This window comes from Meles meles, unplaced genomic scaffold (assembly GCF_922984935.1).
Source record: "Meles meles unplaced genomic scaffold, mMelMel3.1 paternal haplotype, whole genome shotgun sequence".
NCBI classification, from domain to species: domain Eukaryota; kingdom Metazoa; phylum Chordata; class Mammalia; order Carnivora; family Mustelidae; genus Meles; species Meles meles.
Window position 1 is genome coordinate 1,158,024 of NW_025721609.1, and position 12,236 is coordinate 1,170,259.

The 12,236-nt window shown below is 36.1% G+C and overlaps 1 protein-coding gene across 1 annotated transcript; it reads right to left on the reverse strand.

The window, feature by feature from the left end:
• Window positions 1-2,555: 2,555 nt before the first annotated feature.
• LOC123936581 (olfactory receptor 2T4-like) lies at window positions 2,556-3,503 on the reverse strand. Its single transcript, XM_045997022.1, has one exon. It carries the CDS (start codon window positions 3,501-3,503, stop codon window positions 2,556-2,558), a length of 948 nt encoding a protein of 315 aa, XP_045852978.1.
• Between the last annotated feature and the right edge of the window lie 8,733 nt (window positions 3,504-12,236).

The window sequence follows — 12,236 nt, forward strand, 5'->3', positions numbered from 1 at the left end:
GAAAGAGCTCAGATGTCCATCACCAGATAAATGGATAAAGAAGATGTGATTACACACACACACACACACACACACACACACACCACAATGGAATGTTACACAGCCATAAAAAATGAAATCTTTCCATTTACAATAATATGGATGGAACTAGAAGATATTATGCTAGGTGAAATAAATTAATCAGAGAAAGATAATTATCATACGATCTCAATGATACGTGGAATTTAAGAAACAAGGCAGAGGTTCATAGACGAAGAGAGGAAATAAATGGATCAAGACAAAATCAGAGAGGGAGACAAAGTATAAGAGAGTCTTAACCTCAGGTAACAAACTGAGGGTTGTTAGATGGGAGGGCAGTGGTCGAATGAGGAGACTGAATGACGGACATTGGGAAGGATATGTGTTATGGTAAGTGCTGTGTGTTGTGTAAGACTGATGAATCACAGACTTGTACCCCTGAAACAAATAATACATTATATGTTAACAATACAAATAAAAAATAAAAATTTTTGAAATAAAAAAATCTTTGTAATAATATAGCTCAATACCACATTTTGTTTTATTTTGTCTCATTTTGTTTTACATGCCTGGGTGTTGTAAATGGAACCATGAAACGTATTATTATAGTCATAAAATTGAGGGGTGATACATACGTTTCTTAATTACTTTAGAGTGTCCATATTCTATTCAGTTTTATTGCAATAAAAAATATTGAGAATTGGTTTTCTGACATTGTTTTCCAAAACGCTGCATGATCTTTGTTTTACAATAATGAACTAATCAAGTGTGTTAAGAGGAAAATTAATCCGTACTTTCAAAACTGTCTGATTTTTCACAAGTTGGACACAGCCCCATTATAAAATATAGCTATGTAACCATGTCCGTGGGTTCGAAAGGCCCCACATATTCCAAATATACCTTTCCTCCGTCCAGTCCATCCTGGTGTCAAGGCATGGTCCATTCAATTTAGATCAACACCATCTACTTCACCATCTTCGCTCACTTCGTCTCTCTACTTGCAGTGCTGTACTTTCCCAAATGACCACTAATTTAACATTTCTAAAGAGCAGATCTAATCATTTTGCTTCTGTTTGTAGAACTCTGGGTCACAGAAGGGCAAGAAAGAAGTCTATAAAATAAAGTAAGAAGGAATGAACGATTGGAACATTTATCCCTTATACTTTGCCAACATTCAGACCTTTGCACATGTTGTGCCTTTTCTGTGGTATATTGTCCCTGAGAAAGTCCCCTCTGCCACAGTCTCCTGTACTCATCTGAGGGAACATCTAGTCAACATTTGCACTGAGTTCCAGAGGCTGATCTCAGTCCCCTTTTTTGACCAAATTCTTGTACCGCAGATAAAAGGGATGTGTCCTTATGAGCCATACACTTTCCGCATTAGCATCATATATAAGATATTAGGTTTATCATACATTGTATAGTACCTCTTTCCATATAAAACTATACAGATTCAAATTCCTTGAAAACAACAACCATATAGTGCTCAGATTTTAAACTCATTTAGCTGTTATTTTGGATTATAAGAGTTTAAATGTTTATTGAATAAATGACTAAATTTGAATATTTGATATCATGCTTCTCTTATTTTGTCTAATAAATTACATACTTCAAAACTCTGTTCAGACATCACCTCAAGCAGGGTACCTCCCCTAAATCTTCCTTCCATTCTGAGTTCACATTTGTCCCACAGTTTCTTATGCAAGCATAGATACTAAACCTAAAGTTTAACCACTAGGTGCTTTCAGTTTTGGACCAGGTCCACATAGTGCATATCATTGTGGTCTATCATATTAAGGGATGATAGAAGGTAGGAAGATGACAGGATTGTCACAGTAATAATTAGTCACATTGAAATGAGCACATTTTATAAGATTGTCACTTACACTGTCAACAAACAGAATACAAAGCTTATAAATGTAGGACAAGTGATATTTTAACTGTTTGTGTGGAAAAATTTTACACTTACATAAAAGTAGTATGAATAAGAATGGTGTAAACCACAGCCACATACCTTTTACCCAGACTCAACAGTTAGCTTTTTTTTTAACCTCTTTCTTTACATCACCCTTCTCTCACTCCCTCATTTCAATCAATTACATAGAATCACATGATTTTCTTTCTCTAAATATTTTAATTATGTATTTCCTAAGAATATGGGTGTTCTACAGTGTCAGAGTGTATTTATCAACTTCAATAAATATAACATCACTATAATATAATTGTATATATGTTTTGAAAGAATAAGAATTAGAAAATTAAAGATATTTTTTAAAAAATTAAAAAGAGGTTTCTTTTTTTTAATACAGAGAGGCAATATTTAAAAGTTTCCTACTCCATGGTTTCTTTTAAAAAAATATTTTACTTATTTGAGAGAGAGAGAATGAGTGGGTGGAAGGGGCAGAAGGAGAAGCAGACTCCTCACTGAGCAAGAAGCCCAGTGTATGGTTTGATCCCAGAACTCTGGGATCATGACCTGAGCCAAAGGCAGATGCTTAACCTACTGAACCATCCAGGTGCCCCTACTTTGTAGTTTCTTAAAAGACAGGTCCCACATTCAACATTTTCTTCAGAGCTCCCATAACATTCTTATTTCTTAGACTATAGATCAAAGGGTTGAGCACAGGAGTGAGTATGGTGTAAAAGACAGATACCATGATGTCCTTCTCTGGTGTATGGTAGGATTTGGGGAGCATGTAAGTATAAATGGCAGCCCCATAGAAGAGGATGACCACAGTCATGTGGGAAGAACAAGTGACAAAGGCCTTCTTCTGTCCTTCTGCTGAGTTCATCCTATGGATGGTGATGAGGATAAAGTAGTAAGAGCCTGAAATGACTATCACAGGAATGAGAAGCATAAGGACACAGCACAGGTACATGAAAATCTCATAGATGGAAGTGTCCGAACAAGAGAGTTTCAATACAGCAGGGACTTCACAGAAAAAATGATGTATCTCCCGAGATCTGCAGAAGGGGAAGGTCATGGTGATGGGAGTAAACAAGAAGCCATCCACTGAGCCCAGGAACCAGCAGCCAGATGATAGAAGGTGTAACACGCGATGGTTCATGAGGACAGGGTAATGAAGAGGATGGCAGATGGCCACATAGCGGTCATAGGCCATAGAGGCTAGAAGAAAAAATTCTGAACCTGCTAGTGTCAGATAGAGAAACATTTGTATCCCACATTCTATGTCTGAGATCTTGTTCATACCCATGACTTGGTCCATGAGCATCTTGGGCACAGTAACAGAAATATACATCATGTCCATGAGAGATAGCTGGCTAATGAAAAAATACATGGGGGTGTGGAGGTGGGCATCGGAATGTATCAATAGTATCAAGATGGTGTTTCCAGACACGGCCATTAGGAAAAGCACGAAAATGACCAAACAAAGGAGAGCTGGGTGTTTGGATTCACTGAAGATTCCCACCAGGATGAAATCTGATCTCCCAGTATGGTTAGCTAGCCAGTTGGCGTTCTCCATGTGATTTCACCTGGGCAACCTAGGGAAGTTTTGGGATTAATGAATCAATCACGAACCACCACCCACTGAAATGAATGTGTTGAGAGAGAAAGAGAGAATGAGAACCCAATTATGTTATTAGAAAAAAATTCCATGGTTTTATGGATTTAGAGAATACAAATTATCTGTAATTATATAAATTTACCATTTGGGAGGTTGCATTGTTCATTGTATCGTGAGTTTTCCTTTTTCTATAGTATCCTTTACCAATAAGCATGTACAATTTTTTAGGTTAGCTGTTGCCCTAACCAAACACAAAAAATGAATCAAAATGTAAAATTTATATATATATATATATTTATATATATATATTTATATATATATACACATATATGTATATTTATATATACATATATGTGTGTGTATGTATATATGTATACAAATATATGTATACATATGTATATATGTATTTAAATGTGTGTGTGCATATATATACGTATGTATATATATGTGTGCATATATATATGCATACACACACACACACACACACACACACACACACACACAAAATCTCCCCTTCTAGAATTTTTATTGTAGATAATCAAAATATCATTAATCTCTCTGGTCTAAGAATCCAACTGAGATTTTTTTTTTTTTTAAATTTCATTTATTTGACAGAGGGAGAGCACAGCAGGGAGAGCGGCAGGCAGAGGGAGAGGGAGAAGCAGACTCCCTGCTGAGCAGGGAGCCCAATACAGAACTCAATCCCAGGACCCCAGATCATGACCCAAGACAAAAGTAGATGCCCAGCTGACTGAGTCACCCAGATGTCCCTTCAACTGAGATCTTAAAAACTCTTTAAGGTGCATTCTATATAAGAAAAAAAATCATTAAAAATTTTATATAAGAAAAAATAATTTCACATTGCACAGAATTATCAAATCATTACTTTGTACAATGGAAACTAGTATAATTATATGTCAGTAATACCCCAAAAAGAACAATCTAATGAACCATTGAACATTATATCAAAAGCCAAGGATTCACTAATTGAATTTAAATTTAAAAAGAGAAAAAGAAAAAAATAATAAAGAAAAATGAAAAGTAACCTCAACAAAATTTGGGGGAAAATCTATATGAAATTCTTGAACCCCACAGTGAGGCACTGTGATTGTATGGAGTAACCCACAAATCCCCCTCAAACAGATCATGATCCTAACCAATGACCAAACTCTTAGATAGCCGAGGGGCACCATTTTGGAGTTCCAACTCTGAAGCCAGACTGGCTGTGGGTCCAGCTTATCCTCTCCACACTCTTCCTCCATTCATTCTACATACATAAAAAAGAGGAAAAGAATAATGTTAAATCTTGCATATGCTTAGGATTAAATGAGGAAAGTGTTTGGACCATTACTGGTTACAGATGACTAATGATTAAATAGCTAATAGGTACAGTAATAATTATGCAGAATCTATGTAAGAGATGGCTGTTATATATATATGTATATATATATACACACACATATACGTATATACATATGTGTATGTGCATGTACATATGTATATGCATATACATGTATGTATATATATGTATATATATATATATATATAATCTTATTTTAACCCTGATTAAGCATAACTTTATGAGAAATCTATCTAATTTGTATCCAGTACATGTTTTTCCAAGTTGAAATTCATCTTAAAATTTTTACTATCTACTCTATATTTCAGAGGACAAGGAAGTAGTATTTAGACAGTCATTGCTATTTATCAGAGAAGGCTTTAGTTGTTTCCCCAAATGTTATCTGCTTTAATGCACATAGCAATTAATTGCTCATGGAACTGAGATTCAGAAAGGAAAGTTGAAACAACACTACGATATTTCTGACTCCAATTTACTGTTTACTACTTTATCTTGCTGTTCACAGCCAGCCTCTCTATCAGATGCTAAAGATGAATCAAAAACAAATTAAATCTAATTACAGTTAATGAGGTCACAGTCAGTCTATTCAGAGACAAAAGTAGAAATGCAATTTAAAGCAGAATTCTGAAATAACTACAAAATAAATAAAACAATTAACACAGAATACATCTGACCTTTCTTCAGAGAATAATACCTCCTTTGACATTTTCTGTTCTGAAGTTTAAACTTTTGCAACCTTTTAATTTCTGACATGTCAAATCTCAAAATTCAGAAGTCCTTACTAAGAGAAAGCAAATAATGACTCCTCTTTCTGGGAAGAGCTTAGTGGCAGTTATCATGTCTAGATATTTCAGAAGAATTTACTAGTTTCAAATATGTCTTATACTTTTAAAAATATTTTTATACTTTTTTCATAGTTCTAAGACTAATTAAAACATCAAATTATTAATATTCTCAGTTGATAAGGCAGTTGAGAACACTGCAAATGATTTTTGAATTCTTAATGTAGATATTTAACAAATTTTGTCAAATTACATCAACAACAATAGCCTTTCTATCACATCCCACCCTCACTGAAAGATGAAATTTGAGACCTGTGAAAAATAAAAATGTAGCCTGATAAATTGCAAAACACATCTGCTGACAAAGTCTGGATTTGTGGTCAAAATAAATTAAGGATCAGCACAGTGAGCAATAAATGTGAAGGCCTTGAAACCGCTTGCTGAGTGAATGAAAGGAGACCACAAAGTTACTTGGTGGGTACTGGGAAATCTTTGCTGTGCTTTTGTAAATGTGGGTCCTGCCATTAAGATACGCTGAACAGTCCACCTGGGATACCAGACACAAAAGGGAACACTGTCTGTTGTATGCATGGCGACTGGCCCTTCTGTTCATAGTGACTCTTTTCTAATATAATTCCTTGAGCTTCATATAAACAACTTAATGCGTATTTAACATGTAAATTCATTGACCGTGGTGGTGGATTAATGTTAAACTTTATTTGAAGCTGACAGCATCCTAGGAATTGTTCTAATGCTTTATCCTATTTTATCTTTCCCAAGACTCTACAAGGTACATATTCATCTTATTTTCTCATTTTACACATTAAGGAATTCAGATTCTTATGGTCTGCTTAAGAGAACACAACTGCATTGAGTTGAGCCCACAGGCTGTAACTATGCCTCAGAATTTTGGGGGACCTGGTCTTTGCTACATAGTAGATAATTTGGGTATTAAGTCACCCACTGTCAGTTTCATATAAATCATATAAATCTGATTGAGATATTTATTTCTAACCCTCAAAAATTATCAATAGCTCATCTGCCAAATTTCAATTTCAGGAAAACAAATACATTATCCAATTATATAGGAAATGTGCATATTCTTCTGCATGCACATAATTAGAAAGCAAAAATACAATTTTTAATGTGCTATACAAAAAGATTCAAGAGAAAAGTAAATTTGTTTTTTTTTTTTCACTTACAAATAGGTAAAAAGAAAATTAAGGGCATATTTTCAACAACTATAATGGAGAATATCAGAAGCAGAAGTCAAGACAGTTAGAAAATAATCATCCTTTTTTTTCTTGCAGTTCTGTCTGCTTCTCTGGTTGAATCCAGTCTCGTTCAGATGGGCTAATGGAGTGTGACCAGGTTCAGTGTACAGAGAGAAGTAGGAGGGCTTTACTATGCCCATTAAGGGAGTGGATGAATGTTTTCTGTCAATAAATCCCCTCTGAGACTATAAAGAAGAATGCGATTATAAGAGCTGAAGAAGCTAATAGCTATCCTTATTGCACTGTCCTGCTTTTTGCTGATGTCTTATTTTTTTTTAAGATTTTATTTATTTATTTGACAGACAGATATCACAAGTAGGCAGAGAGAGAGAGGGGAGGAAGCAGGCTCCCCGCCGAGCAGAGAGCCCGATGCGGGGCTCGATCCCAGTACCCTGGGATCATGACCCGAGCTGAAAGCAGAGGCTTTAACCCACTGAGCCACCCAGGCGCCCCTTTGCTGATGTCTTTTAAAAAATCTTTTATTGTTCATCTCAATATGTATCAAAATCTTAACCGGATTAACAATATTCACACATTGCATTACTAATGAATTTCTGGCTATGACATATATGAGTTAGTTTTTTTTTTTTCTAAGATTTTTAAAATCTATTATTTATTTGACAGACAGAGATCACAAGTAGACAGAGAGGCAGGCAGAGAGAGAGGAAGGGAAGCAGGCTCCCTGCTGAGCAGAGAGCCCGATGTGGGGCTCCATCCCAGAACCCTGGGATCATGACTGGAGCTGAAGGCAGAGGCTTTAACCCACTGAGCCACCCAGGTACCCCATGAGCTAGTTTTTTTTTATGTAGCCTTTTCATTTTACAAAATACATATTTCATGTAGATGTGAATATATTTTTTTTCTCATTTTAGGTTTAAGGTAAATATTTGAAATATATATTTTTTCTTTTTACTTTTTACTGATGTACAATCTGAAGTTCATAGTTCAATAAATTTTTCAAAGATAATATCATTAATTAGTACTATGGTTGAAACTAAAATTGAGATCATCTTCATATTTTTTTTAATTTAGATCCCAATATATTAGTGTTATTCTCTATCTCTGACTACAGTCTTTAGCTTAAAATCTAATTTATCTGATATGAGAATCACTACCCCAGCTTTCTTTTGAAGCCCATTGGCATGAAAGATGCTTATCCATCCCTTCACTTTCAGTCTGAATGTATCTTTAGGTTCCAAATGTGTCTCTTGTAGACAGCACACAGACAGGTCTTTTCATCCAGTCTGCATCCCTGTGCTATTTTATGGGAGAATTTAGGCTGTTCACGTTGAGAGTGATTATTGAAAGATTAGTTTTAATTGACATCCTGTTGCCTGTGAAGTCCTTGTTTCTATAGATTGCCTCTCCACGTTTCTGTTTTATGACACTCTAGGGTTCTTTCCTCTTTTATAGAACCACCCCTTAATATTTCTTGTAGTGCTGGTTTGGTAGTCACATACTCCTTTAAATCTTGCCAGTCTTAGAAGCTCTTTATCTCTCCCTCCGTTCTGAATGTCATCCTTGCTGGATAAAGTGTTCTTGGCTGCATGTTCATCTAAGTTAGTGCCCTGAATATGTCTTGCCAGCTCTCTCTGGCTTCCCAGGTTTCTGTGGCCAGGTCTGACATTATTCTGATGGTCCTGCCTCTGTACATAAGGAATCTCTTCCCCTAGCTGCTCTTAAGACATCCTCCCTGAATTTATGACTGGTGAAATTCACAATTATTTGCCCGGAGATCTTTCTACACTCGTTGATCTTGGGGGCTGTCCTTTCTGCCTCTAGGACACGAACACTTGTTCCATTACCCAGATTAGGGAAATTTTCATCCAGTGTTTATTATATGTTCAACTATATCTTCAACTATATGTTCTAATCTTCTCTTTTTCCCCACCTCCTTAAAGGATCCCAATAATTCTGACATTGGAACGTTTCATGCCATCATTTATTTCCCTAATTCTGTTTTCATGCCTTCTAAGCTGTTTGTTCCAGGCCTCCTCCTGATCCTTCTTTTCTATCAGTTTTTCTTCTAGATCACTAATTTTATCTTCTGCCTTGGTTATCCTAGCTGTTAGAGTAGTTAGACTAGATTGGATCTCATTGATAGCATTTTTAACTTCTACCAGGTTGGGTCTTCCTCCTTCTAGTCATTTTGGTGGGAGGTGCTTAAGGGGATGTATAGCTGATCAACAACAATTCAGGCAAGGTGCACCTTGGAATGTTTCAGAGCAATCAGGAGTCACCATCAAAAAGAAAGTAAAAAGGAAAGTAAAAAGGAAAAATTCAGATACTGTGCCCTCTCCATCAGAGCTATTGGAAATGGACATAAATAGTATGCAGCAAAGGGAATTCAGGCTAACAATTATCCAGACAATGGCTAGGTTGGAGAAAACCATTAATGATAACATGGAATCAAGGAATCAATTAGGGCAGAAGTGAAAGCCACCTGGGAAGAAGTTACAAATGCTATTAATGTGATCCAATCTAATCTAAATTCTCTAACAGCTAGGGTAACTGGGACAGAAGTAGAATTAGTGATCTAGAGGACAAACTGATAGAGAAAGAGGATCAGGAGGAGGCCTGGAACAATCAGCTTAGAAGCCATGAAAACAGAATTAGGGAAATAAATGACACCATGAAATGTTTCAATGTCTGAATTATTGAGATCCTATGGGGGGGTGGTGGGTGGGCAGCGAGAAAGAAAGAAGACTAGTAGTTATAGTTGAACAAACTCTCCATGAAATTTTTCCCAATCTGGGGAAGAGAACCAGTGTTCATATCCTAGAGGCAGAAAGGTCTGCCCCCAAAATCATGGAATCTAGAAAGATATCCAGACATCTGATTGTGAAACTGTTGAATCATAATTTTAGACAGGAGCTCTGGAGACCAGCTAAGGGAAGAGATCCCTTATGCACAGAGGAAGGCCCATCAGAATAATGGCAGACCTGTCCACAGGAACCTGGCAAGCCAGAAAGGGCTGGCAAGATGTATTCTGGGAACTAAATGAAAAGAACATGCAGGCAAGAATACTTTATCCAGCAAGGCTGACATTCAGAACAGATGAAGAGATAAAGAACTTCTCAGGCTGACAAGGCTTAAAGGAGCATGTGACCACCAAGAAGACCCTACAGGAAATAGTAAGGGGTGGTTCTATAAAATAAGAAAAATCCAAGAGTGTCATAGACCAGAAATTTACAGAGACAGTCTATAGAAACAAGGACTTCACAGCCAACAGGATGTCAATAAAAACATATCTCTCAATAATCACTCTCAACGTGAACAGCCTAAATGCTCCCATAAAATGGCACAACATTGCAGATTGGATAAAACCACAGGACCTGTCCATGTGTTGTCTACCAGACACCCATTGTGAACCTAAGGATACATCCAGACTGAAAGTGAAGGTATGAAGAAGCATCTTTCATGCCAATGGGCCTAAAAAGAAGGCTGGGGTAAAGATTCTCATATCAGATAAATTAGATTTTAAACTAAAGACTGTAGTCAGAGATACAGAAGAACACTGCATCATTCTTAAAGGGACTATCCACCAAGATGATCTAACAATTGTAAATATTTATGCCCCCAATATAGGAGCAGCCACTACATAAATTAACTGTTAATCAAGATAAAGAGTTATATTAATATAAATACATGAATACTAGGGAATCATAATAAGCCACTCTCAGTAACAGACAGATTATCAAAGCAGAAATCAATAAAGAAACAAGAGCATTGAATGATGTATGGGACGAGATGAACCACATAGATATATTCAGAACATTCTATCGTAAAACAACAGAATACTCATTCTTCTCAAGTGCACATGCAACTTTCTCCAGAAGAGACTACATACTGGGTCACAAATCAGGACTCAACCAATACCAAAAGATTGATATTATTGCCTGCATGTTCTCAGACCAGAGTGCTTTGAAATAGGAACTCAACCACAAGAAAAAGTTTGGTAAGAATTCAAACACGTGGAAGCTAAAGACTACCTTGCTTATGAATGTTTGGATCAACCAGAAAATCAAGGAAGAACTTAAACACGTCATGGAAACCAATGAGAATGAAGACACTTTGGTCCAAAACCTATGGCATGTGGCAAAGGTGGTCCTAAGAGGGAAGTATGTAGCAATCCACGCCTCCCTAAAAAAAAAAAAAAAAAGGAAGAAAAGAAAACAGAAAAAGAAAAATCCAGAATACACCAGCTCGCTTTACACCTTAAAGAACTGGAGAATCAGCAACAAATTAAGCCAACCCCACACACAATAAGGGAAACAATCAAGCTTAGAACAGAGATCAATGAGATAAAAACTACAGATGCGATAGAACACATCGAGGAAACTAGAAGATGAATTTTGAAAGAATCAAAGAACGATAAACATTGGCCAAATAAATAAATAAATAAATAAAAAAGAAAGAAAAGAAAGAGAGAAAAGAAAAGAGAAAAAGAAAAATCCAGAATACACCAGCTCGCTTTACACCTTAAAGAACTGGAAAATCAGCAACAAATTAAGCCAACCCCACACATAATAAGGGAAATAATCAAGCTTAGAACAGAGATCAATGAGATTAAAAACTAGAGATGCGATAGAACACATCAAGAAAACTAGAAGCTGAATTTTGAAAGAATCAAAGAACAATAAACATTGGCCAAACTAATCCAAAATAAAAAATAGAGAGGACCCAAATTAATGAAATTACGAATGAAAAGGGGGAGATCATGACTACACCAAGGAAATAGAAACAATCATCAGAGATTATTATCAATAACTATATGCCAATAAGTTAAGTAACCTAGAAGAAATACATGCATTCCTGAAAACCTATAACCTTCCAAAACTTTATCAGGAAGAAATTGACAACCTGAATAGACCAATATCTAGCAACAAGATTGAAGCAGTGTTCAAAAATCTCCCAAAACCCAAGAGCCCAGGACCTAACAGATTCCCCGGGAATTCTACCAAACATTCAAAGAAGAAATAATACCTATTCTTCTGAAGCTGTTTCAAAAAATAGAAAGAGAAGGAAAACGTCCAGACTCTTTTTATGAAGACAGCATTACCCTGATCCCCAAACCAGGTAAGACCCCATCAAAAAGGAGAATTTCAGACCAATATCCCTGATGAATATGGATGCTAAGATCCTCAACAAGATCCTAGCTAATAGGATCCAATAGTACCTTTAAAAGATTATCCACCATGACTAGGTAGGATTTATCCATGGGATGTAAGGGTGGTTCAACATTTGCAAATCAATCATTGTGATAGAACAAATC